Here is a 27,292-nt window from a genome sequence, read left to right on the forward strand (position 1 = left end):
CTTTTGAAGTAGGCAGTTTTCCCTTTTCTTGGTACAGGAAAAACCAGGGCAAGAAAGGTCAACCAACAGACCTTACCAACACTGTGAAACAAAACCAGGTTTCCTGACTTCTTGTTTACAGTTACACACAGTGTTGAAAATTTAAAACCTGAACAGCACCTCTGCTTTTAGGAGCAAGCTGCATTCCACAGAGCAAAGGGACAGTATTGAGCTTAAAGTGCCTGGTGAGAACCAAACAAGTGCTAATGTGAGGATGCTGATAGGTGTGAAAAAGTTTCATCTCCAAATCACAAAATCCCCATGCATGTGAGGGAGGGCAATCAAGACAGGAGAGGCTGAACAGAAAAGTGACCACAGTCCTATCTGAGAACAGCAAAAAACTAAAAGCTGAGCTACTAACAACATTTTTTGTTATATAATTTGAACCTCAGCTCTCCAAAATTCAGTTGTGTGTCTGATCAACAAATCCAGGGATGCTAGGGGAAAGTTAAAAATCTTTCTAAATACACTCCACTACAGGAAGTATATCAGCCTAAACACGGAGAAAGCTAAGCTAAACCCTCTATCCCAAGAGGGCTGACAAGGTCATGCATAAAGCAGGACTGCAAATGAAATATGGAGTATGTACATCTAAAACAGAAGCTAAGAGAGAGGGGCCTTCCTACAGTACCGCCCCAGTAAATTCTGCAATAAGGACAAGGCGTAAGGGTGGGAAAAAGAGACTACAGCACCTGTTTCACACACTTAAATATCAGGCAGTATTTGGCAGACTTGCACACTTAAGTATTTCCAGACTGTTAGTTGGTGCTCACACCAGCAATAGAAAGGATTACTTGCTTCAGAATAAAAAAATCTTTAACAATAAATTCACTGATTTACATATTTTGCAATTTTAGGCTGTACTACTGTTTTTAGAAAAAGAGAAGAAAGCATTGACTGAACATGGCAACCACAAAATAACTCTCCATATGCAGGAAAGTCATCAACATGACTACAGCCTTAATGATTGTCACGATCTCTCTTTGTCCAAGGTCAAAAAAAGGCTCATTTGCAAGTACCCCTTTTTTCCTTCAGTGAGAAGAAAGAAGGAAAGGCAGAGGAGTCTACCTTAGATATTTCTAACCCTAAATAGGTAATTGATTTTGGCTAAATTTGTGGCAAATATTTTTGAGATTTATTTATGTTTACAATGAGGAAATTAAAGCCAAAAGCCATCCCAAAAGTACTACTCCCACGGATGCCCTTACTGTTCAAATGTTCCCTCAATATAACTCAACAATTTCCAGAAAAATGCATGAACTTAAGCAATAATCAGTTCACTTTCTATCACATTAAAGGGAACCTCTGAGAAATAATGGAAGACAAATAGGAGGGAAAGTATCTACATTTAGGTTCTGTGTAATTTGGGGCAAATAGGGCAAGCTGGATCTCGTTAGGAGATCTTCACATTCTAGGTTGAGAAACTGATCAGTTGAGCTGCCTCAGTAGCACAGAAGCATAACAGATGAGGATGGTACATGTGTGGGATGAGTTCCATTTCCTGACATGCAAGAGAAGACAAATAGTTATTTGAACTATTTGAGGTGGTGTGGTTGACCCATATTGGTGAGTTCCAAAATAGCACTTAAAATTTGTTATACTGTAACCTAGCTAAATGCATTATTTTAAGCAGCATCCAGTTAGTCAAAATTCACAACAAATTATTCCACTGGGAAGAAAAATAAATTGTAAGCCTGACAATAAACAAGTGGTTGCCAAGATACACACATTTCTGCTGCAATCTTTAATATAGGGCTCTGCTCAGAGCAGGACCGACAAAGGTCTCAGAACAGAAACACGCAGCACACTTCTATTGCACTGAAATAATTTAAACAGGTATTTGCCAATTTAATGATGTAGTGAACTCTTCTGCCTGCAAGAGCTTTGGGAATCCCAAAACATTCACACTGGAAGTGATGAGAATCAGAAGCTTCTTTCTTTCACATGAAAAGTCAAAATGGAAAACAGTTGAAGTAAAACCTTAAATATCCTCATACTATTCCTGCCATCATGTTATATCTACAGATTCTGCATTAAGAAAATTCCCAATCCACCAGTACTAGCTTTTAAGGAAAGAGACCTCAACCTCGGTAAGCTCACTATCAGAAGTAAGCCCTGTGGCTGGCCCTCAACTGGTATCTCAACACAATCACCAACAATACTGGATCACTCACTTGCACTTCCAGAAGCTCAGTAATTCATCCAAAATACCAGACATCTTGGCAACACACAGGTAAAAGCAGGCAACAGCTACTTTGTAGAGTAAGCTCATGAAGGAAAGCTAGAAAGGATAAAAACTCAGGTCGTGCATGAGCATTTCTCAAAAAGTAATTGCCATCTATATTCTACCGGTATGTTCTTTAAGGATCAAATACCTGAAAGTATGACCTTAGAAACTAAAATTGGCAACCATTGGAGACCTCAGTCTATGGACATGGACTCAGTTACCATGCTATGTTTATGACTTTAGAATACCTTCAACATCACCACGCAGGTTTTCCAAAGTCTTTTATATGGGACAGGTTACAAATATCACCTGTGGCACAGACAGAGTTGCAAATACTCATCGTCTCTCTTTCCTCCCTTTCCCTTGTACATCCATTCATCAAAAACAAACTCGAACAGAATTAACCATGTCTTTATTCAAAGGTAATACTCAGTCCTCTCTTGCAAAGCTGGCCTGTTTGGCATGCATCTAACTAAACTGTGAAGAACTGCTCTCAAATTTCCTGTAGTTCTGGCAGCTACCACTTCTATTTTGACACTGAGAGAGGCCTCACAAACCTGAAACCTAGCTTTTCCAACTACATGGCAATTTAACATACACCACCTGCAAGATTTCTATGTCAAACAGTGTTTTCCTCTTGCTATCAGAGCACTGATACAAAAACAAAAGAAGTAATACTCATCAGGTCTTTGAAAGGCTGGGAACTAAATGAAATAAGTGAAACTACAAGTCAAAGCAATCAGGAGCCAAGAACTGAATTTTCAAAAGTACCTGTGATTTCCAATATGTGCGGACTAGAAGTTACAGATTTAATAGATTGTTTTAAGGGCTGGATAGTGTTTACTTGCAGCACGGTGACTAAGCTGAACACCTAATAATTAGCACTTGGCAGAAAAACTCTATTCAAAACAAAGACTTTAGAAAACACAGTCAATTCAAGACCAGCAGCACAGTGCAGCCACACCTTCGAAGTTCTCCACACACCGGCAAGATCAACATACCTGAACATTCATAAACATGCTAAGAGTCCTCTCTCAAGAGCCCTCTGAATCTAATTAGTTTGCTACAGGGAAGAAATTTCCATCTCTATATTTTGCTTACTATTTAATGAGCTAATCACTAGATGATTCACTGACATCTAACAACATGTATTCATTGTCCACAACTTAGGAGTTTGCTTCCTCTACATTCTCACTGCAGGAGGCAATTTTAATGTTAGTTTAGAGTCCATTAAGAAAGCCGCCTTGATTGGCAAAAGAAACCAAAGCAAGTAAAACAGAATGAGCAGAACACCACAAACAGCTGAACACACCTAATAGTTCACTGCTCCTCAAATGAGAAAGATTTTGTTTGCTTCTTACATCCTCTTCTCAGCCTTACAGGCCTTACTCTCTCATCTCAATCCTTTACACTTGCCACTAGATCCTCCTCAAATCAAGTTCAACTTGCTAGGGCATAAGAAAGCTACAAAGCCTTTCTAGCTTAGTTTTCCTACTTTTAAACATGATGAGTCGGCTCAGAAAACAGGTCAAACACATAACTATGCAACAGACATAGGAATGAGGGCCTGGTAGTATTCAGATAAGCCCTCCCAGGCTCACAAAAAATACCCCAAGATATGTATTTATGACACAAGACTTAGCATTTTGACCCTTGAACTGGACACACCAATGGATCCCAGTGTGCACAAAGTACTGGTTCAATGCTCCCATCACAAGCAGAACACACTTCTATGAACAGCCTTTTTGCAGCATGAAGACCGGTTTAAAAATGTGCAATGGTCATTAATAGGACAAACCAATATAATTTTGATCTCAAAAACTTTCAGATAAGTTGATGTAAATGGTAGGTGAGGAGGAACATAGGAAAAGAAAGCATTAAGGGAATAATGATAATATTTCCTTGGGGGAAAAAGCAGTCTCCTGATTTCAGTAAAAAGAAGGAGATGGTTGTGGAACTGCATGGAAAAAGAGAAGGGAGAACATGAGTACCTAAAAATAGCTGAAGTTACATAGTCTTTGCTTTTAATATATATGTACTGTAACTTGCTGAGTTTCCTCCAGCAATTCTCTAACAATATATATATGTAATACATATTTTATTGTAAATAGTTTAAGAAGCACAGATCTGCTTTTTTAATTTTCTTTAAAAAAGGCACAGCTTCCAGACCCCATCTAGTGGTGTGAACGCCTTACAGCAGCCTCCTCAATCAAAAACACACTTAAAGCCTTTCAATGAACTTATTTTAAAACAGAAACATTACAGATGGTTTCAGTTTAATGTCCACCTGAAAGAAAAGAAATACTTACACATTCTAAAAATAGAAAAATAATATTTCCAGAATCACTTGTAATCATGCTGGAATTATACTAGTTCTATATTAATAGAACTTCATATGCTATTTTTGAGGACCCAACCCACCACATTCAGATCTTATTAGTATACTGAGGTAGAAGGAGAGAATCTCAATTGCTGCACTAAGTCTGAGACAGAAGAGAGATCAAGCTGGGAATGAACTTTGGGAGAAAGCATAATGAATCCGCCTCTGTATCCTGACTCAGTCAGCAAGACTAATCGAATTATGACTATTTGAAGTGAGCTAAACTTTCCACAATTCAGAGCTGTGCAACTGTCTCTAAATTTCTCCATGCATGCCAAGAAATGCTGGCTTTTCAATTACCTCCTTCATTGTATTAGCCAAGCATAAAGCACTCCCAGCTTCCCATTAGAAAGTTAACCAATTCCACAGCATATGAATAAAATCTACTCATAATCAGGACTTTTTTCCTAGCCCTAAAAGTATTCAATTTAAAAGTTTTAGAGATGTTTAATGTTGCGTGACTAAAGAAGTAGACAAAACCGACCTTCCTGGCTGGAGGCATGCAACAGGAAGCTGAGACAAATTCTCCCAGAACCCAATTGGAGAAGAGCCACTTATTTTGGAGAAAATACTCTGGTGTAATAATCCTCAGATTTTTCTAGATAAATAAGTAGATGCAGTTCATTTGTTCCTGACAAGCAGTGGAATCTAGATCTGAATTCTCTAACCTACAAGGACATCACTTCTCTATTCAATATTTTGAAATGTAGAGCTATTAAAAACTACACAATCAACCATATTTCACTGACTGACATACAAGTTTGGAAGTTAACAGGAAATCCTCCTTTTTCTGACAGTCCATTATCAAGCTGGACAGAGTCAAAGAAAAACTATACTTCACCTGAGGAGTCTCTGCTGATGAAAAACAGAAATTCAGCATCAAGCCTGATCCCCTTCAAATGAGTGAAGGCCAGCCAAATCCTGTGGGTTTTATCAAACCTGTGCTGTTTGATAAAACCAGTGCTGTTGGCTGCAATACATGTTATGTGAAGGTATTGATAACTACAGTACTGCTACTGGCCACAAACAGCTAGTCTTCAGAATTCCAAGCTTTTCATTTGCTGGACTTTGCAGATGAGCAGCAGCAGGATTGCCCAGAGAAGCATCCAGTTATGAAGCAAACCAAGTAGTGCCTGCATCAGCCTAACTCTGCCTCCATCTGAGAACTGACAGTAATTGGGAAAATGAGTTTGACAGGAAGTATTATACCAGCAGCAAATTATTAGCTACATATAACCATACCAGCTGTCTCATATTGCAAGAGTGCTGCAGTCCAGCTTAATCCACTGGAAGTTAAAATTTTGGCAATCCACAGCAAACATTTAAAAGCATCTACAGTTCTTCCCCTTCTTTCTACCCACTCAACCTGTAATCAAAACCCCACTACCACACATTATGACAAAAGAGACAAAGTTTACCTTATCTAGTACTTTCTATTAGCACAACAGGTGGAATGATAGGACTGAAAAACTTCCACAATGGCCACAGTGTTATGATGGACTACATCAATACTGAAGGAAAGAAAGAATTTCCCTTGACAGTTTAAGGCATAAAAATCCCTCACAGGTCAATGTTATGCACATGTAATGTAAATAAAAGTGTAGACTAGGGAAGGAATAGACAGATCTAGCCATTTATTACTGTAGTTATTTATATATTGTGCTATTCAACAATCCCAATAAGGATTCAACAATCAAACAAATACTTCTAAATCATGTCCCTCAAAAACCTCTATTCCCTCATCCTTCCAACACTTCAGTATTACATTTTCTTGGATACCAATGACAGTATAAAAGAGAGCTACAAACCTGTAGGGAAGCAAGGATTTCCACCATTAGCAGACTTTTTTGACAAAGAGGAAAGCATCTGATGCAGTAGCCCTTCTTTGCTGTGCAAATGGCATGCTTACACAGGCAGCTTCCTGTTTATCCCTAGATTATGGAGAATTTCAGGGCTGTTTAACTCACTCTGCCTATAAAATTCACCAACCAAAATGCTTTTGGCACACATCTTACCTAAAAGATCGCAACTACAGCGACATTTATTATTAATAAGAATCTGGAAAATATTTATAAACTCCCTCACATACCAACTTCAGTTTTAGGCAGCCTATCACAAGAACTTACAGCATCATGTAGATTACTTTATCTTTAACAAAAACTATTTTTCCCCTTGAAAGTAAGTGTATTTTCCCCAGAAGAGACTGTAACAAACTAAAACACATGGATGTAGTGTAAATTCTAGCTTCCACTTCCTCACTGGAGTGAGGATTTTATCTCAACTGATCTTAAAATTAACAAAATCTTTTCCTTGTAAGACAAAGTAAATTGGCCACAAATATATTAAAAAACAAGTTCCAGCTTTCTAGATTAGCATATTAGATCTAGAGAGACAAGTAGAAATGTTGGCAAATTCTCTGTTACTTTAAAAAGACTAAAAATACAGCCTAATATATTTAAATATGAGAAACTCTGGCTTTGGCAGCCCACTAGTAGGACAAAGATCATTCTGAAGAGTCCTCTTTTCCTGAGAGTTTCATGGGGGAAAAAACTTGCAGTGATAGCAGAGTGCTTTAATGCCATTTCCTTCTCCTAAGCCAAGCATACCCTTCTCACCATGTTTTGGGCACATATCTGATCAAGTAAAGGAGGAAAGCTAACGGCTATCCCAGAAAAATGGTAGCTGAAAGCAGACTTAACACCTGCATTCATTTTACAGCTGGCATTCAGCCAGACTCAACCCTCCATAGATTATTATGATGAGCAAATGAACATTCAAAATCTGAAAGACTGAAAAAGCTTAATCTCTCACGCATGCCCAAGTTTGGTATTGGACATTGCATACATCTACTCTGGAACCCAGTCTAACCATATTTCAAGCTGCAACCTAATTCTCTTCATTTGTTTTTAACTCTATGCAAATCTTGAAGCATGCTATACAGACAAATGATTACATAGATGTCCGTATCACTCAGAAAGTCACGTAAAACTGTAAGCACTGAGTAAAACGCTGTCTTGACCATAGTCTCCAGTCAGCCACTAAAAACTGAGCTGGGCAGCAAAAACAAACTGTAAACTACGAAGTGCCCACCACAGCTTCTTCCAGTATTAGCAAGACAGTGATAAATATAATGACGAGAACTTGACACAGCAATCCAAGTTAATTTGCAGTGGTGAGGCCAGGCAGGCTTCAAAAGAATCACTTACCTTAACACTGAAGATCTAGCCCCATTTCAAATCAAATTAGATCATAAGTATGACGAAGAATATTAATTATGAAAAATAACTGATTACCAACATAACTGTTAACTTTGTTACATCTTTACATCTTTTCTTACTATCATATATTCTGACTTAAATTAAAAAAACAAAATCAAAGCAGCATGCAAACACCTCCCAATGGAAAGAAATAGCACAGCATAGAACAAGGACAGCCAGATCATACCTCTGAGGTTTGCGAATATCCCAGAGTCCCACACCTTCCTTAGAGTTGGCAGTAGCCAGTAATCTGGGTTCTACTGGATTAAACATCACACTGTGAAAGGCTGATGGGTAGTGTGCCAAGCAGAAGGGCTCTGTTGAAAAAGTTTAAATTTCAGACATAAGAACAAACAATGCATGCAACTGTTCAATGCCAGGAGTTTGGCAGCTGAATATGGAAACAGCATAACAAGATCTGAAGATAAGAAGACATGTTCATACCACTTCTCAAGCTGACACATCCAAAGCAATATAAAACCTGAAGTTTTAAAATCCACCCACATGTAGATTAATTCTGTCTAAATATGGAAAAGGACACATACTGAATTTCAAGACACCATTTGGTTTATGGAAGGTTATCAGAGTTTATAACTAGCTACTCAAAGATCACATATTTGAATCTTCTTACGGTTCATGACCAAATGTTCATCTGATAAGGACTATACATGAAGGGGCTTCTGAAAGCTTCCTAGTAATGTATGCCTGAGAGCTTCCACTGCTATTGATGATTACCCAAACCATAAATGTAGCAGCAATTGCTTGTAAGGGAGAACAATATTACAAGAAGTGAAATAAGTTTGTATGAAACTCAACTCAGAGCAAGCTGCTGGGGAAAAGAAGCCTACCACTTCTTAAGTGCTGTACAAGCAGACAAGAAGGGTATTCCCCTTGCATAAAAAAAATGGTAACAGTTAGCTCTTGCTGTTCACACACAAAGTAGAAAACATGCTCATTCAGACTCTTTCCCTTTCATAAGACTGTGTTTGGACTGCTACTCTGCCTTGTTCGTATCATCAAAATACTGTCTCCATGAAGCAAGGGGAAAAAGCCTTGACTGTTACCTTGTCTCTGTTTCTGTGAGCTTTACAGCTTTAGGCACAGTCTAATTCTCTTCCCTGAGTGTATGTTTCGTGACATGCTGCCACTCTTTCAATCAACTAAGAAACCAGAATCAATGCCTATTTTGCGCCAGGGATTATTCCACACTTTCCTACGCGCTGTTTGCTTTGGTGCAACTCCTGTGTTGCCCATGTGCTAGGGAGACAATTACTGCCCTTATCTGGGCCACCATGTGCAGCCCCTGTAGCCCCACAAGCACCTCCAAAGGTATGTAATTTTCTTTCCTCATATCCTTCATTACCAAATATGGCAATAGTTAAACATGGTAAAACAGACAACCCTCTCAAATTCCCAATACCTTATGAAATGACTACCCATTAAGCAACTGAGACAGAATTAACATTTACTTGTCTTGCCCCATCTGTGTCCTCCTCTAAGGCTCTATTACAAGTTCTTTTAGACAGAGACTTCCCTTTTTAGCATTTATTTAGTACTGATGAAAACAAAGGTCTCTGAACACAGATGAAGTTCCATGGCGCTATTCACTGTCATAAGAGTCAGAGGTAAAAAGAAGAAAAGACAACTTTTGTTCTGCCAGTCTGCCCAAAGGCTTTAGAAATTGCTGTTGGTCTGCCTGAAGCTCCAAATAAGGTTTAACACCAAAACTGACCTTCTATATTTGCATCATCAAATCAGAATCCTGCTGGGACATAAAAGGCTATGTTATTAAAATGGCAGCCCCCACTGAGAAGCAAAGACCTGCATTAGCTGAGTGGAGAGACAAACATCAGATTGCCAAATAAAGAGCTGGGCTTTAAAATAAACATTCCATTTGTATATATTTCCTTAGTCAAATAATTGTCACTAATTACTGGTGCTTTCCTTCACACCTTTTTTATTAAAAAAATGGCACAAAAGTTTTCTCCTAAGATATCAAAAGTTGTCTTTCAGCCTGTCAAAGACAGATAACAAGAGTTAAACTAATGAGGCACTAAGTAATTTTAATGAAAAGTAGGGGAATTACTTTTCTATTGCTCTTTATGCTCATTCACAATTGTAGCTCTTATACACTGGAGTATGAACATGTTTCTCAAGGGAGTAGCTCAACACCATCTTTAATAAAAATTACAAGTAGGTTTATAAAAATTACTGCATAAATCACTCAACAGTGAAAGGCAGGAAAAGAAGTTTCCTGGGCTTCTTTTAATGCACCATTTTAAACGAGGAGGTTGTTTGCAAGACTTTAACAAGCTGGCCACTCTGGGTGACTAACTATGCTCACACTAGCATGCATAGTGTCTATTCCCATGCAAATACCATTGCAGACAAGGGCATTACCCCAGTGACAAGCATTACCTTGCAGTAAACATTGTCAGGGCTCACATATAAATGCTGACTCAAGACTCTTACATAAGCATGCAAAAGCTTTTTTTTTTTTTAATTCAGAGAACCTGAAACACAACTCCAAAAAGCCCAAAATTGCTACAGACAACACATCTTCACACATCTGCAATTTCACTGGTTCAGCAATCTCATTCAAAGTCTCAACAACAGTAAAAGCAAAACCAAGGTTTAACTCCAACAAAGAAGAACTAACTTAATTTCATATAATTTCAGAAACTCAGATCAGACTGGACATTAACTTATGATACTGAGAAGCTTCATACAGGTGCATTTAAACATCTAGTCCTCCCAACTGTTGACATCCACTGTTAGCAACAGGTAATTCCCCTAACAGAGAGAGATCTTCATGGTGGAGAGTTCAGAAGGCAATAAAGGAACATTTCACCATTTTCAATTTGGAAAACATATTCAGTGTCTAGTCATATCATTTGGATATTACAAAACCATAAAAAAATGGATGAAGTGACCCTTGGATTTTCCAAAAGTAAAATATTCACATCAGAGTGATTTAATCTCTAATAGAGCAACTGATCTTTTATACAGGAGAAAAGTGGTAGATGTAATGAGGACTAAATTCACATTTGGGATAATACCAAGTTTAGCTGCAGGCAGTTGGGATTGGCAAAGAGAGTTGCATAGGGTAAGAAATTGGCTAACGGGAAGACGATAGCTCACTGTACTGTAAGGGATTTATGAGCAAGAGGAATGTTACTAATGAGTTCCTCAAAGACACAGAAGGGACTATGTAGATACTTTTATTAAAGTCTGTAATACACATATATGAAGTGTGTGCATTGTTTTTCATAATGTTTAATGAAATTGCTACATGGGAAAGAGATAAGAGGTTATACAATTGTGTCAGAGAACTGCATGAAATTGGATGCTGTGCTAGTATGTTTAATTTTTATTTATACTTATACAAAGGTAATATGCCTGGGCTAGGGAGGGTATCTATAAGCAATCTATTATGAGTATTCTGGTGAGGCTTGTCAAAGATCTGACTCTGGCTACTCATATTCAATAAAGCCCTCAGGATACTAGACAGCTTAAAAGACTCCTGTGAGACTATAAAGTATGTTTTATTTCAGCTTTCATTTCCAAGTCAAAGAGGGACAGAATTGCAGTCTAGAAAAGTGATCAAATTTACTAGGCATGGAAAAAGATACTTCAGCTAAAACATCAGCTTTGACCCAACAACAAATGTGTACAAAGTATATTGAGATGGATTTCAGTGCCATGAACAATGCTCCTGTAAGACGAGTAGAAACTACTGGTAATTGCATTTAAACAGCTTACAAAACAAAATGAACGTTTATTTTAGCTATGGATGAAGGGAACCATATTCTGTATCCTGCGGATTGCTCAGTGTTCTTTAGTATGAGGTAAACTTGAAGGTTCATTTACTTAAGTATTACTTGAGTATTTATACACTGAATTCAATTACTGAGGTATTTCTCTCAAATTTATGTCACTACAGTTTTAAACTGAGATTCTTAAGCTTCAGAACTGCAGCTGCAAAAACACAGTTTACAGTGTTTTGATAAGCTGCAGGTTTGTTACCTAAACCAACAGAATTCAGTTTTGTTTCAGAAAACAAAGATTGAAGTAATAATTAAACTTCCCTTTTATCACATAAGGGCTCTGAGTTTCTATACAACCAGAAAACATGATGCATAACTGTCCCAGGGTCAGGAAATATATAAATAGCTTTGGAAACTATTCAAATCAAAATAACAGCTTTCTAAACATCAACTTTTTTTTCACCCCAGGCCATAGAAAAAAACTATAAACATATTCCCAGTTTATTGCAAGTTTGGCAAGATGCTGTCATTGAAGAAACATTCCCTCCACTGCCCCTTTACTCAAGGGGGAGGGAATGTTTAATTACCCAATTAAAACCTATTCATACCAAGATCTATGCTAGTCTGCACTATATGCTGGTACTATAAAGTCACTTACAGTAACACTGAGCTGTAAAGACCAGGGCTTGCCAATCACTGGCCAAAAGAATTATGCCTCACTTTCACCCTACTCCAAGACTCACTCTCTCAACTGTCCCAGACAAACAAAGCTTTTCCTTGCTGTGCATGAATTCTTCCTAAATCAATTCTCTTTTCCCTCTAGAGATCTTACCTCCATGGGAAGACTCTCGGATGTCCCAGATAAGAACCCGGCCATCATCTGATGAACTAGCAAAGATGTTGTCATTTACTGGGCTCACTGAAAGGCCATACACTGCATCTTCATGGGCAAACACATCCAAGGTTTCAGTGCTGGAAGAGAGATACAACATTATCATTCTTCCTTCATTTGCTATTGTTTTGAAAACCATACTCTTTACAGCTTTATCTACCTAGTAATACTTACTGACAAAGCTCCTGTAACTTCTAAAGAAGAGCCTTGTGTTTAAATAGGGTAAAACCCAAACAAAATGTCCATGTACAGTGACCTCATGTTATGAGGAAAAAAATTTCTCAAACTAAAACCCAAACATTAAAAACTTCAGATACTGCAAGATGCTCTGGAACACGTGTTGTATTACATTAAGTTTGGGAGGTGGTAATGGGAAAGGGAAAGAAGCCTTGGGACCTCTGGAGTAAATTTTTACTGTATGATGTAAAAAGGAAAACAAGACAGAAGTTCATTCTTTAATACAGGTTTCTGTTTTGTTCAATTGAAGCTCCCATAAGAGCAATTTTCCAGATGGCTTTTTCAGTAAGTTTTCTTTGTTTTTCAGGATAGACCAGACCTATATTTTTCCATGTAGAAAGAGCGGTAAAAAACCAACAAAATAAAAATAATTCCCCCCAAAGTACCTGGATTTCAGCCATTTCACAGCTATAAAAAAAGAAAAAGCACATTGTCTATTCTTTTCCCAATGTTTTAGATCATTTAAAAAGGCAGGAAATAGTGGAATAGAGAGGCCAAAAGCTGAAATACTAAATCAGAAGACTCTCAGACTGTTTTATTTCTTTTAAAAAGCCCTTTTATTTCTTTATGGAATAAACTTTGTATACAATCCCTATATCTTGTGGAAGCTCCACCAAAGAGATCCTACATAAAATCAGCATTTTGCTCACTTGGCAGCTGATGTTCTTAGTGGCAGATCTACTAACTATGTCTCAGGGACCATTAATAAAAAAAGGAAAACAAGCAGCAACAGAAAAAGCCATTGCAAGTTATAAAAAAGCAGTTGACAGACCTCATGTTATTAAAAAGATATTAACTTCCCATAGAAATCAATCAGAATTCAGTGTGTCAGACTACTACAGTTTCTTTTAGAAGATCACACAAAATAGCCTTGGAGGAAGGAATTCTGTATGGATTACAAATAGACTTAGAATACCTAAAAATATAAAAATCTGCTAACAAAAGCACATTAAAAATATGTACATACCAAAAAGAGTTGTTAAAACATCTAGACAAGACACAGCAAGAAAAACTGTGTTATATAGAAAAGTTAGAATGACAAAGATCTTGTAGAAGCTTAAAAAGTCAGAACACAATAAAACCAGCACCTAAAATTGACGTTTCCACACCTAAATAAAACAAGAAAAACAAAACACCAAACAAAAAAATCTCCCAAAACAAAAAAACCCCCAAACACTAAACAACATGATATTCCTGAGAAAGCATCAGAACAGAAGACAAAGTCTCTTTTGCCCAGCTTGCATGTGAGATTTATGCAAGGAGCAGATATAATGCATGCAGATATGATGGAAGACTGATATACACTGAACAATTCAATGCAAAAGGCTTTGGACAAACACATCAAGAAATATGTCCAGATAAAATTATTAAGGAAACTCAAAAAAAGTAAGGTTTTGTATTTCTCTGTTCTTACATATATTTCTTCCTGTTTTTACTTTATACTTGATTTTCTTGAGTTCATGTTAAATGAATGGTTAATGCTTAAATCTGTAGAAGTTATAAGTACAGACCAAAATTTTAAAGTTTTTTTAGTTCAAAAGCAGTAAACTCAATAGACATGATGTCTTGAAAAGTCCAATTCAACATACTACCACTACTGCATTAATTTGACTAACAGCCTAATCTTGATGCAGGACAACAAAGCCTAATTCCCAATTGTTTTGCAGTTTTGGTAGTGTCAAGTATCAAAACCAATATGCTTCATGTTAGTGTGAGGAATCAGGCAGCTGCATCTAGTTTTAAAAGGAAGTTAGGTAGGCCAGGCACTAGCCATCTTAAACACAAGTCAGGTGAGTCTGTTGGAAAACAAGAAGTCTGTGTGTGCCAACAGTTGTATATGTGCCAGAATAATGGACTCAGAATCTACTATGCTGTCTGCAGGAGAGCATATATATTTAATAACCATTCCCTTTCCTGAGGTCAAAATAATACAGAACCCAGGTGCTGAAAAAGAAAATGGGGTAATGGGGAATATTTCATTCCAGTTATGAATTTAGATAAATAAAAAGCAAATTTCAGTATTAAAACACTGTTCTTCTCCTAAACCATTAATTTAAAACAGAAAATGCCTCCAGTGAGTTGACATAAAAGGAGTTCCTGACGCAGTGGAAACAGCAAACTATATTTACCTTTCGACATCATGGAGTATAACTTGCTCATCATTGCCTAAAAGAGAAATATAAGCAATTAGCATCATGTCCCAGTGGTTAAAAAGCATTATAGTGGAAAAAAAAAAACAACAAAAACCACCTTTTTTTTTTTTTTAATTTACAATTTCAAAACCAATATTGAAACAGAGAAGACCAGCTAAATTGCTATGGGATTACCCCCTGCTCAGTTTTATGAAAGTCTCTGTGTGATATTGCCTGTCATGACCAAATGCATCAACCTGTTTCATCTGCTTCTGCTCAACAAATAATTCTATTTAAATATGCTACCAAACATTCTTTGTCCAATTTGAGCTTGAGTTTTGGGACATTTGCAATAAAGGGAAGACTATTACATGAAGCAGCAGAACGCTTTTACCTCTCATGAAAACACATCTTTATTCCTGCTTAAAGGATGCTCCATAAAAAGATTATGGAAGGTGAAAAGAGATGTCATAAATGAAATGCACTTGGCTCCCAGATCAAATGCTGCCAGCTAATACTGTCAGCATTCAGGGGTTTGCAAGCATTGAGAAGGCATGAGTGTGACAGCCAATGTAATTTCTTCTGCATTAACAAAAACCAAAGCAAGTAACCAGACAATCATGTCACTTTTCCTTGATCACATCCATTGAATACAATGGAAACTAAGCACATGTGTGCAGGCTAAGAGGGTCACAGCCACAAAGTAATTCCAACAGCTCACGCAGTGTTTTTCAATCTATAGCAACAGGTTTTGGGTTTTTTTTTAGTTTCTGTGCTGAATATTTAATTACCTAAATTTGCCACCTCCTCTTTAGAAATATTTAGAGACACACACACTTTAATTCAGAAAAAACTAAAAACCAGAAAGCCGCAAAGTCATATTTTTATGCTCTGTATATCTTTGTAGTTCTGATGTAGAGTTGTGAAGTATTCCTAATGCATACTGAAGACAGAGGTTCAGAACAAGCATGATTTCATGCTATGATTCTTCAATGTTCAGTTGACTCAGTTTTCATTTATCCCACACATATTTCAGTTGTAATGTGTTTTAACAGAAAAATATGAGAAAGTTTCTCTTTGACTAGTGAGGTATCAGATTGTCTACAACCACTTGCTCTTTGCTCAGGCTCCTAGTAAAATTGTGCCAGCCTTAGATTACTGCAATAGCTCATCTTTTCCATGGTACAATAAACAACTCATTTAAGTGTAAGTGTCCTTTGGTCATTAATTGTATTTGGAACTGCCCATTATATATTATTACACACTGTTTATACCTACTAGGCCTATGTATTTCACCAGTGAAAAATGCTGCCTAGTTTCTCCAATGACAAAATTTCCTCCAGCAGACACTCTTGGCTCTTTAGTCTCCATCCAGTATGAACACAAGAATCATTCCAGTTGCCTGGTTTCAGGCATCCAGTCATCATGGGATCAAATTCCCTTCCATCACAAGCTCCAAAATGGGAAAGAAAGAATGAAAGGAGAGTTGAATAATCACTGTTTTCCTCTGATCTGCGAGTGGGAGGAGACAGTGGTGACAAAAATCTAACCACATACTGATTGCTTCTGGTAAGGATTCATCCCTCCAGAAAACATCACTGCTGTTTAGCCCAGTGGGGTTCCCACTTAAAATGTTTTTTCTTTAACACTGGACAGTTCAGTCTTCATTGAGACTAACTAGGTCATAATTGTATACACAACTGTGTCATTTATAATCTCTCTTGTTTTGATAACTGCAGTTACAACAATCAGAAAGACAGGAGGAATCTGCCATTCCCTTCAGTTATACTTGTAAGGGTGAAATACCACAGAGCACATATAGAGGAGCACAGTTAAGGTGGCCCAAACCCCCTATCTGTCATATAAGCCCTAAAAAAAACAAATTCAATTTCCCGTAGCTTTAGTTCAGCTTTCATATACCTAACATTAAGCGCAAATTTTAAAAAGTCCATGCAGTTTGCTAGGAAGGGATCTTGCATTTCAAATGCTGCTCTACTCTCAGTGTTTGTGGACAGAGAAGGGCAACAATATTCTTCAGAGACGGGAACTTCTTTGTGACAGTTTTTTCCTTCAGGATTACATGCAAAACACCGTCCACTCAGTTCCTGCCTTCAATTTTTGTAACAGCTACATGGGGTGCTTGCTCCTTCAAAGCAAAGAACTCTGAAATTCCTTGGATGCAATCCAATTTGTACTGAAGTGGAAAATCCCTTCTCCTGTGTTATCAAGAGTTGCTTTAGGGAAAGGTCATCAGATCCTAAGTCATTAGTTGTTGACAGTCATTTATTTACAGAATAAATTGAATTCTGTGTGACTTGTGCTAGTTTCCATATTCCAATTTTTAGTTTGGGGGGTTTTAAGTATTCCAACTTCTATGATTTAAATACAACTCCAAATTCAGGTGTGGGTGTCTGTGTGGCAACGAGTAGATCTTAGGACCCACAATTCTTTCAGACTGTTTAAGAATCTCCCAGAACATCATTGAGTGAATAAATATAGCTAGCCCCATTTTACCAACAGAGATAAAACAGATGGTACATCTAGGCCATGCGGAAAAATGACTCGTTACAAGGGATCCAAGAGTCAGACTCACAGCCCTTGCAGATGAGCTCACTGAATCTTGATGGAGCAGCTGAAAGAGTTCCTGACTCCTCCAATGGAAATAATTTCTGGCAGAGGCAGAGTGTTTTTATGCAAACTGGAGGAGGAGAAAGAGATGAGAACGGCCAGTTTCTCTGTGCATCAGCTGTCACAGCTCATCTAACCTGGCATCTTAGCAAAAATCCACCATAATCAATTACATAAATCGTTAACTGCAGGTGTGAACTGCAGTAGTGAGGTACAATCAAGCCAATCTTCTGCCTTTCCTGTGAAAACAGCAGCCTCTGAGAGCAAATCCCAACGGACAGAGGCCTGAGTTGGACATGAGAAAATACCATTCCAGCTGGTCCAGCAAGATTTGGCACACTTTATTCCTTGAATATTCATGTAAGGTTCCATTTGTCTGAATTCAAAGTAAAGTAAAACAGACTCTGGCCCAAAATTCCATTGGAATCACTTGTGCAGATATATTCATTTGAAGACAGTGTGTACTGCTGTCTTTCTCATAAAACAAACAGCAGTCCACAGAATAAGAAGATAGGCATCACTATTTGACAGTCTTGGGGTTTATTCCACCTGAGAAGTGTATCTGAATATTTTCATCCTTGAAATCTAATGCCATCTCAAGCTTTGTCATGTCTCTTTTTTTAAGGTATATTATAATTTTAACACAATGCTGAAGGACAGGGAGCTTCCACCATTCACATGCACTCAGAATCAATCTCTAGCATTGATCTGCAGTTGACAAATCTTGGTTCAAAAAGGTAATGAAGGGCTTTTACCAAGTAGTCTTAGACCATAGTACCCCCTAAAGGAAGTCTAGCTGTAAGATAATGGACATACTAATGAAAGATGCAAATTCTCATCCATTCTATGACCATGTCAGATAGAGGAAATGAAGTACAGCAGAAAATGTCAACTTGACTGCATTGACACTTGTGCCTTTTTCTTCTCAATTCAATTTTCCTCCCTATCTCAACACTTTAAAAATCAAGTGGTGAAATGGACCTAAATTACAGAAATTATTATCCCAGAGCCACTATATGTCCACCTACCTTAGTTTTCAGACCAAATTAAACTTTCTATTAAAAAGTAGATTTATATTAAAAAGAGATGAGAGCGTCAAGGGCTATCAGAGCCCAATGTGCCAACAGTTCTGAAAGGCAGAGGCTTACCCAGTAAGAACTGAAACGGAGTATAAGAAAACATGATCCACCAATAGATGGCAATAGTCCTTCATGAGCCATCTAAGGGTGCACTGAAATCAGATAGTAGCAGCAAAGATTTTCAAGCGTCAGGTTTGAGTGCCAGAGAGGATGCAGGGTCTGATCTCAGTACAACTAAGAGGGAATAACAAAAACAATCTTTTCCACAGTGTTTAGCACAAGTAGGGGCAGACTGGACCCAGGATTCTCACAACAGCTCAAGACACAATGTGCTTACACCAGGGCTTGGAAAAAGGCATGATAAAATTGAAAATGTTGTGCTAGCTAAAGGATTCCCTGTTCCCAAAAACATTTCAATTGCTGATTAAGAACACCATCCAGATCTCATGTGGGGTAGGATCTCACACATGTCTTCTACTCCAAGGCATTCACAATACATATTCATGTGAAATCAGGGTGTTCTTCCTTCCTTACCTCCAGAGAACACTTTTGTATTGCCACTGTTGAAAGCCAGGCAGAAGATGTTCGAGTGATGCTCCCCTTTCAGCTGAACTGGTTTGACTCTTGAGTGGATGGCTTCTTCCATATGCCAAAGTAAGACCCGGCGGTCATCCCCTCCTAGAAGAAGTAAAGGAAATGTGCATTATTGCCTGAGCCATGTGTAAATTGATTACAGTCAAATTATTTAACTCTGCAGCTATTCATAAAAAGCTTTGCTAAAACCTTAATTAGCATAAAAAATGTATGCCTTTTGGAATATGTAGACACACATTTACATTAAGATGTCATGCAGTCAGGTATTCAATTAAAATTAATGAAAACAGAGCAAACGGCAGGGAAAGTTTGAATTAAACAGCTGCCATTCTGCCAACACATAGTGACAACCTATAGCAACCTGGAGAGTCAGAAATTTACTGCTATGTAAAACTCTGTGGCAAGCTGTAGATGAGCTACATGCCAAATCCACATACGCACATTGGCAAAATGCTTCTACACCAACTCCTTGTTGCCAGCATTCCTTATGTTATTCATAAAACACAAACTTTTTTCCCCTTTCACTGACAACTGTATCTCCTCCAGCAGTCTTTGCAAAGCTTTCATAGCATAGGTTGGCTCAGGACTGACATGTGGCCATAAAAGGATTTTACTGAAGCATTCAGCAGTCTTCAGCATGCACAGTTATGTCAGGCTTCTAGATCTGTAAAGTTAAGACAGACATTTCTGTGGTGAAGTCCTGGCAAAGTCCTGACAAACTTCCTGGAGAAAGGAAGTTCAACTCTCTTGCTTTACATCTCGCTGTACTCCTAATTGCCTGCCTACATGCAGTTCTGAGTTTAGAGCTCTATACACAAATATATTTAAGTGCCTCCTTCTCTGTCTGGCAAACAGTTATACATAAAATAAATATTAGACTGTTCATGCTTCAATTGCATTAAGCTATTATTTATTAGGAAAAGAAAAAAAGATCAAGCTACTGTTGCGTTGGTCAGGATTCTCAATGGCAATTTTGAATGCCTTTAAAATCTGAATAAGGTTTCTTCAAATCAGACTCAAAATATTTTTTGTATCTGTCTTTAATAACAAACGAAGAGAATGGCATCACAAGTCAAAAGTGACACTAGAAACATGCTGATTACAGTTAAAACATTTTACTGGTTCTTTGCAAAATCAAAAGCCTAAACTCAGAGCCTTTTGAGCTGCTATCCAGAAGACAAAGGCATCAAAAAGAGAAAAAAAGAAATCAAAATTATTTGACCTGCTGTTTACTTACAGAAAAGGTAAATGCATAAATATATTTCATTACTACTGTTAATCAGATTTCTTAAAACTTTTCACATCATATGATACTATTAACTTTTTCCATGGAACTGAGTTATGTCAAACATCCTACAAGTAAACAGTCTCTCAGCCTTTGAGTCTTCTAACAGATTTTATGACACTTTGATAGACAGTACAGCAGCATGTTGTGATTACCCATGCTCCATGAAATTGTGTATTCCTCCTCCTGATTTTGCACTTCACACATCAAACAAGAGTACATGATACAAAAATTTGTGATGCATTTGATAACTACTGAGAACAAGTCAAATCTGATGGGTCCAAAATCTCACAGTAATTTATGGTCAACTGAACTGGTGGAAGCTTATATTCTTTTCTGTCTAGAAATAGGAGAGAAAGTTGTATTTGCACTCTAGTGATTGCAGATGAGCTTGTAATAAGGAGACAGAGAAATACGCATGTTGAAACATATGACCCCATTATTCAAGTTAAAATTAAGAACTATTTTGACACTGAACATGGCTACTTCCCAAAGCTGCCAACAGCCACGTCATAATGTTATCACTACCTGAAAACAATTTAATCAACATTTAACACAGGTGAATGCCAACATTGCTTCTATCAGACTTCATTTTTTGCCTTCTGTAAAAATCATTTCAGGGCAAAACATAGAAACATATTGTTGTTATTTGTTACCATAGCAAACCAATTTGCAAAACCACTGCAGTAAGTCTACATAGCCTCCTACCTAAGAGCACAGCTGTCTAGGTGTCTCACTTTAACAGAAAATTCATAATCATTTCCACCAACCACTGTCCAGATCCAACAAAAATCATTAACATAACCATAGAAAACAAACATTACTGTGGTTCCCAGCACATATACAGTATGGTAAGAATAGGATATATTTCAACCTGTGCAGAAAAGTGTTTGATAGTGTGAAAAGTTGCCACTACCTTCTCTAAGTTCCTATACCTTAGTGCCTGTTTCCTGTGCCTCCACCTTGGAAACGACTTTTTCTGTTGAATGTAAATGTCTCCCTCTTCCCAGGCACCTAGATCTCCATGAAACTTTGGTGGTGGCACCTTCCACAGCTTAAGAGGTTTTAAATGCTTTCCATACTCATGCAATGCTGTCCCTTCTCCATCTATGTATTCTCTTGTACATCCTTGTCTTTGAGAACTTCTATACCTGCTCATTCCTCAGTTTTATTCCTCTCATACCCCACTGAGACTTCAAAGTTTAACAAAATAATAACACTGTGTTGGAAGTGCGTTCCCTTCTAATTCCAATTCAGCTGTTCTAGAAATACTTCTGACTTAAGGCCAGCTCCACCTGAAAGAAAAAGTTACCTAATTTGTTGGACCACAGAGGATTTGTGGCAAACAGGAGACTTCAGCAGTGCCTACATCCTCATACAAGAGAACAAGGAGTGTTAAGTCACAGGCAAATAATACCCAAGAAAAGGCAAGTCTAAAGTCACTAAAGCCAGAAAAGGTGCAAACCAGCAAATGCAGTCTCCATTACCCAAACCTGACTCTTAAAATACGAGGGAAGAAAGAAGGGAGGTGCACAAGTATGGACAGGTATACAGGGAAAAAGCAAAGAAAATGTGAATATATCATTTTTATGCTTTGTAGAAAGGAATTATGATTCATCAGACACAAACTGCATTCACATTATGCAACATAAGTTACAAATCTGAGAATTATAGAAAACTTCAGGCCTATAGCATTTGTTCTGTATAGTAGGTCAGCAAATGCAGATTAATTAAAATGCTTTAAATTTATGGTGAATTTATTGTGCATGTACATCAGTTCTACAACTGAAGCAGAAGCCACTCAACACTTCCGAAACCACTGGGCCCACTGCACAGACTTGTGGTAACTCTACAGACCTCCCCAAAAAAAGAACTGTGTATGGCAAGGGCACATTCTTAACCTAATATGGAACATATACGAACAGCAATAGGTTTACTACGTATCTGGAAAACCTGGATATATGGCTTAATATGAAAATACCTTAGTCAACAATGCTCTACATATGGATTTTCTGGAAATTGAAGACCCCTAGAGAATTTGTAATTTTTCAGTCCATGGTGTCAGAAACAGTAAGTTTGATATCTACAATGAGGAAATAGCTTTCATCTTATTTTCCAGATTTGGCTTAGGACTGTACGGCTGACAATTTGAAAAGTAAAAGTTTGTGTGACCCAGCTAGGAACTATACAGCACCATTCTGCAGTTACTTTTCAGAAAGGAACCACATTTTAAAAGATCTAATTAGTTAAGTACTTCAGTGCTCATTACAGGAGCAGGGTCAAACCTGCTTCTACATTCAAATCCAAAGAGAGACAGGAAGAGAAGTCTATTCTTTTTAAGCCTAAAATAGTTTGAAGAGGGCCAGAACAAACCCTTGCCAAAAGTAAATTTAATCCAAACACTATCTTCATAGCTCATGAAACACACTTGAGCTCCTGTGTACTAACAGAAGCACTTCAAAATCATATCATTCAGGACTGAAGAACTGCAGTTTTAAAGTGCATTAGCCTTGCTGATTGTGGACAAAGCTCAAGACCACTACTCCCCTTTATCTCCCATATACCAGGTTCATTCACTAAAGAGCCCACACGGCAAGTGGGCAGTATTCCTAAATCATAACATAAAAGATTAGTCTTATTGCTTATATCTAGTCCAGAAGTTGCACAAATCACAGAAAGCAGGATTGGATGGTATTTCAAGAAATTGATGACTTAGTTGGTCCTGGCCAAAGGCAGAAGGCCAGAGTCTGTCAGAATTATTCCCAGAAGATAAGTCTCTAGTTTGCTCTTAGGAAAACCACTGCTGAGGTAGATTTCATACCCTCCTTAGGCAGCCTATTTCAGTTTTTCATTATCCTTGCCATTAGGCAGATTACCCTAATATCAAGCCTGAGGGTGCAGTTCAACATTAAATATAATCCCACTCCCCTTGCCATGTGCTCCTCTTATTTTCCTTTCCATTGGATTCAGTGGCCATTCAGCCAGGGGGTGAGTAAGTTAAAGAAGTTGACCTGACAGAAAACGAACTGACAGACAAACAACCTCTCCCTACCTATTCCATCCCCCGATCAGATACTTCCATCATACCAATTTCTGACTTTAAATTACCAAACTGCCACATTGCAAACAGTGAAAAGGAGAAATAAGTGCATGAGCTACAGGATGAAGAGAAAGTGCAAGATCAAACAGCATCTTAAAATCTTTCTATAATTTAAGGCCATTTCTTCGTCCTAGTCTCAGCAGACATAAAAAGAGTTTACCACTTCATGTAATAACAATTAAAAACATCTTTATGCAGCTCAAGACTTGCATTTCAACTCAGCTGTTCTTTCTTCTAGACTAAATGGACCCCTTTCTTTCATTATTTCCTTCTTCTAGGCCTCTGACCGTTCTTCATATCCTCTTTTGAATTTTCTCAGTTTGGGCACATCTTTGTCAAAGTACAATGCCCAAAATTGAGCACAGTGCTCCATTTGAGGCCCCAACAGCACCACAGGTTTACTTTACATCCTTTGTCATGTCTGATGAAATTTAAGTTGTGATATTTATGCATTTGGATCCTTTTCTGCATGACTGTGGTCTTGTCTCCATGGTGTGTTTGTAAAGTTGACCATTTTTATTCACATGCTGCAGGTTGCACTTGTCTCTACCAAAACACATGACATTTTTTTCCATGTAATGTACCTTGATTAACTTGAACTTCAACCCTATTCCCTGAAATTATTGCTGCCTTATCCTGCTATCTTTCCTGAGAAATATTATAATTTCTCAGACATTAACTGAAACATGATGTAGTAACTGGACCTAACATCCCTCCTCACACAGAATTCTGCTTGAAACGAAGCAACTGAGATCAAAGTATCCTTCCTTAAAACATACTTGATACACAATCCCCTTATTCAGAAGTATACTCCACAACTTTTGCTATCACCTCATTCCCCTATTTTAGGCTCATGTTCCTTCAGATTTACATAACAACTAAATGACAGATGTATTTCCACTACTTTCTTGCATCCTCACAAATTTAGGATCATAGAGCAGACATTAATTTTTGCATTATGTGGTAGGAGGGGAAAAAAAAAGCCAAAAGAAAAAGAACACTGGCATGGATTAAGTAAGTCTCTGATTACAGTATTTCCCAGAAGTTATCTTGAAAATGCATTCTAAAGTATGCAAAAAAAAGTGGGAGGTTCTGATAAAGATACTCATGTTTTTAAAAGATAAGAGTCATGAAAAATGTCAGTCAGATAAACAAACAGGAAAATATATGCACCAAACCTAAGGATAGGAGAAAGACAATCTATTACACAGACCAAGCAAAGCTGATTTTTAAGAAGTCAAATTGCAGGAGATGCTTGGCAAATGTGAGGGAAGAAGTTAGTTGCATACCAATGCATGGTGATTTCAATTTCCACGCATGGACAGTCATGTGTTTCTCAAACTGTTAAAAGAAAAAGACACTACCTAGTACACAAAGTGTTGCAAAGACACATTTTGCCCACTAAAATCTTTCAAGTCTATCCAGCAGCAAGTTTTAACCAATTTCAACCCACTTGCTCATTTCTTATATGTTAAGCTTTCCTCTTCCCTTGTGTCATTCTACAGGTAGCTTTTTCTACTTGTCATACTGCATCTTCTCCTGAGTGCCCACTTCCTCTTCCGATTATTTCAATTTTTAAAATTTCTTGTCCTTATGTCAGTCCCTTCTTCTAGCACTCCTGTCACAAAACATTAATCTCTCTCCTTCCCCTCTATAAAGGGACACTGTTGAGTTTCAGACAGGTACAGAAAAAGCCTACATGCTGGCTCCCAATTCAATTCATGGACCTCAACTTTTTCACTTGAAAACATGGTTAAGAACAAAAATAAAGACTACTAAATGTATACTTTACAAGTTTTGAAGAAGTTAAGACACTAAAATGTTTCAAACATGCTTTCAGTGGGCCTGCTGAGGCTTGTCTACACCAAAGTTCTTTCCAAAATCCTAACAGGAAAATTATCTGCAACTGCAGTATAAACCCTGTTTAAGCAGTTTGAATTGTTTACTGAAACAGTAATCATTAGCCTTACAGACTTGCTTCTGTGAGATACACGGGGGGGGCAAAAAAAAAAAAAAAAAAAAGTGGCACATACACCCAAAGAAAGCATTCCAGCCAAGTGATGAGAACAGCACCAACTTGGATGCAGGCTAGTATTTCAATGGCATCTGTATAGCCAGTATGAATGTACTGTATCAGCTGTACTTAAAACAGCTCTAAAAAGGTCTAAGTTGTTAACAAGTCAGTCAGCCAAAGCAGACTTCTCTAGGTTAAGAATATACATATTACTTAAGATGGAACAACTGAAAAGACTACTTGTACTGTCCCTTTTCAAGCACTCCAATATACCTGTTAACTCTCTTAGCTGCTGTAGGTGCAGTTGGAAGCATCCAACATCGCATCCTTACTTCTGTACGCTGACTATTTTGAGGGAAGAGAGACCCTCATGCCACAGATTCTAAGGCTTTATCTGCATTTGGAAGTCTCTTGAAGCAATTCTTCTACAAAACTTCTGAGTAGAGGCAGCTTACACCCTTCCTTTAACTTTCCTCATTGGTTTTTTTTCCTGCTGTTGTTATTTCTCAGAGCTTCAAGATCAAGAATGACCTTAAAAAGGAGAGCTTTGAGTGTAATTTTAATAAAGCTTAGTCTTATAATGGCATGAAATTTAACAGAGTATCCGTAAATCTTTGGACTTTTAATTTCTTGCTCTTGACTGAAATACAAAGCACCTGCCTGCTGTTGCTGTGGCACATAAAGCACTCTAGATATTATGGTCATGGATGACATGAAACTTTTAAAAAAGAAAATTACCATAATTAGAGCTCTTCATTTTCCCAGGGCATCAGTAGACGGTCAGACTTAAGGTAACCTGTTCTTAGTTATCCCAAATTTGTGCACTGCTAGCACATATAATTTAAGCCTTTTTTTTTTTTTTTTTTTAGGGTAGAACTCCAGTACCATATAGAGAAAAACCCTCTTTGAACATTCTGAAGCTTTATGAGAAGTTAGGAAATTGAAAACTGGACATAGCTTGAAAGCCCTCCTTTTATATACACATTTTTTAGATATCCACTAGATGGGAAATCTGTCTTCGTTCTCTCACTGCACCTACCTTGATTCAGGCAGTTTGGACAAAATTCATTCCTAAAAGCCCATTCTAGCCCTCAACTGTTTATGTTTCTACCTAAGAAAAGGATGTCAACATAGGTAAGTGCATCGATGGTATGGCAAGACCTGAGTATCTCCTGAGGCCTTCTTGAGCAAGAAGAACAGAAAACACTGATGGTATTTCCATCAATTATTATGGAAAATAAAAAAGAAACAATAAATGCACTTGAGCTCTTTGTAGCACTTTTTAAGTAGAAATACATGACTCTATTTTCTATTGGAGAAGGACCAGTACAAACCAATATGACAATGACACAAATGGGAACTTTAGAATAGGTGAATCAGCAATCCCTTCCAATACACATTTATATATGTATATACATACATATGTACACATATATTCACAAGATAAATGTATGCATATCTCTGAAGATGCATGTGCATAAAGATAAAAGAATCCCTAACGGCAACACTAACATCCTTCGTGGACACTTCAGAAATCACTGGGTGTATGCCTGTAAGCTTCTTCAGGTAAGACTGTTAAATTTAGGAAGGTTTCAGTGTATCGGCTTACGCTCTACATTTACACGGGGTTTCTACTCTGCCCTTGCTTAAAAGTAACCAGT

The 27,292-nt window shown here is 37.6% G+C and overlaps 1 protein-coding gene across 1 annotated transcript in view; it reads right to left on the reverse strand.

Annotated features, from left to right (window-relative positions):
• DCAF5 (DDB1 and CUL4 associated factor 5) overlaps positions 1 to 27,292 on the reverse strand; it is a 70,293-nt gene that overhangs the window by 41,099 nt on the left and 1,902 nt on the right. The window contains exons 2-5 of the mRNA XM_085062148.1: positions 19,173 to 19,316; positions 14,929 to 14,965; positions 12,503 to 12,642; positions 8,091 to 8,220 (exon numbers count right to left, since the gene is read on the reverse strand). Coding sequence (XP_084918274.1) covers positions 8,091 to 8,220; positions 12,503 to 12,642; positions 14,929 to 14,965; positions 19,173 to 19,316 — 451 coding nt within the window. The remainder of the gene's footprint in view (positions 1 to 8,090; positions 8,221 to 12,502; positions 12,643 to 14,928; positions 14,966 to 19,172; positions 19,317 to 27,292) is intronic.

The sequence above is a fragment of the Lichenostomus cassidix genome, chromosome 5 (genome assembly GCF_008360975.1).
Source record: "Lichenostomus cassidix isolate B80296 chromosome 5, HeHo_3.0, whole genome shotgun sequence".
Lineage (NCBI taxonomy): Eukaryota > Metazoa > Chordata > Aves > Passeriformes > Meliphagidae > Lichenostomus > Lichenostomus cassidix.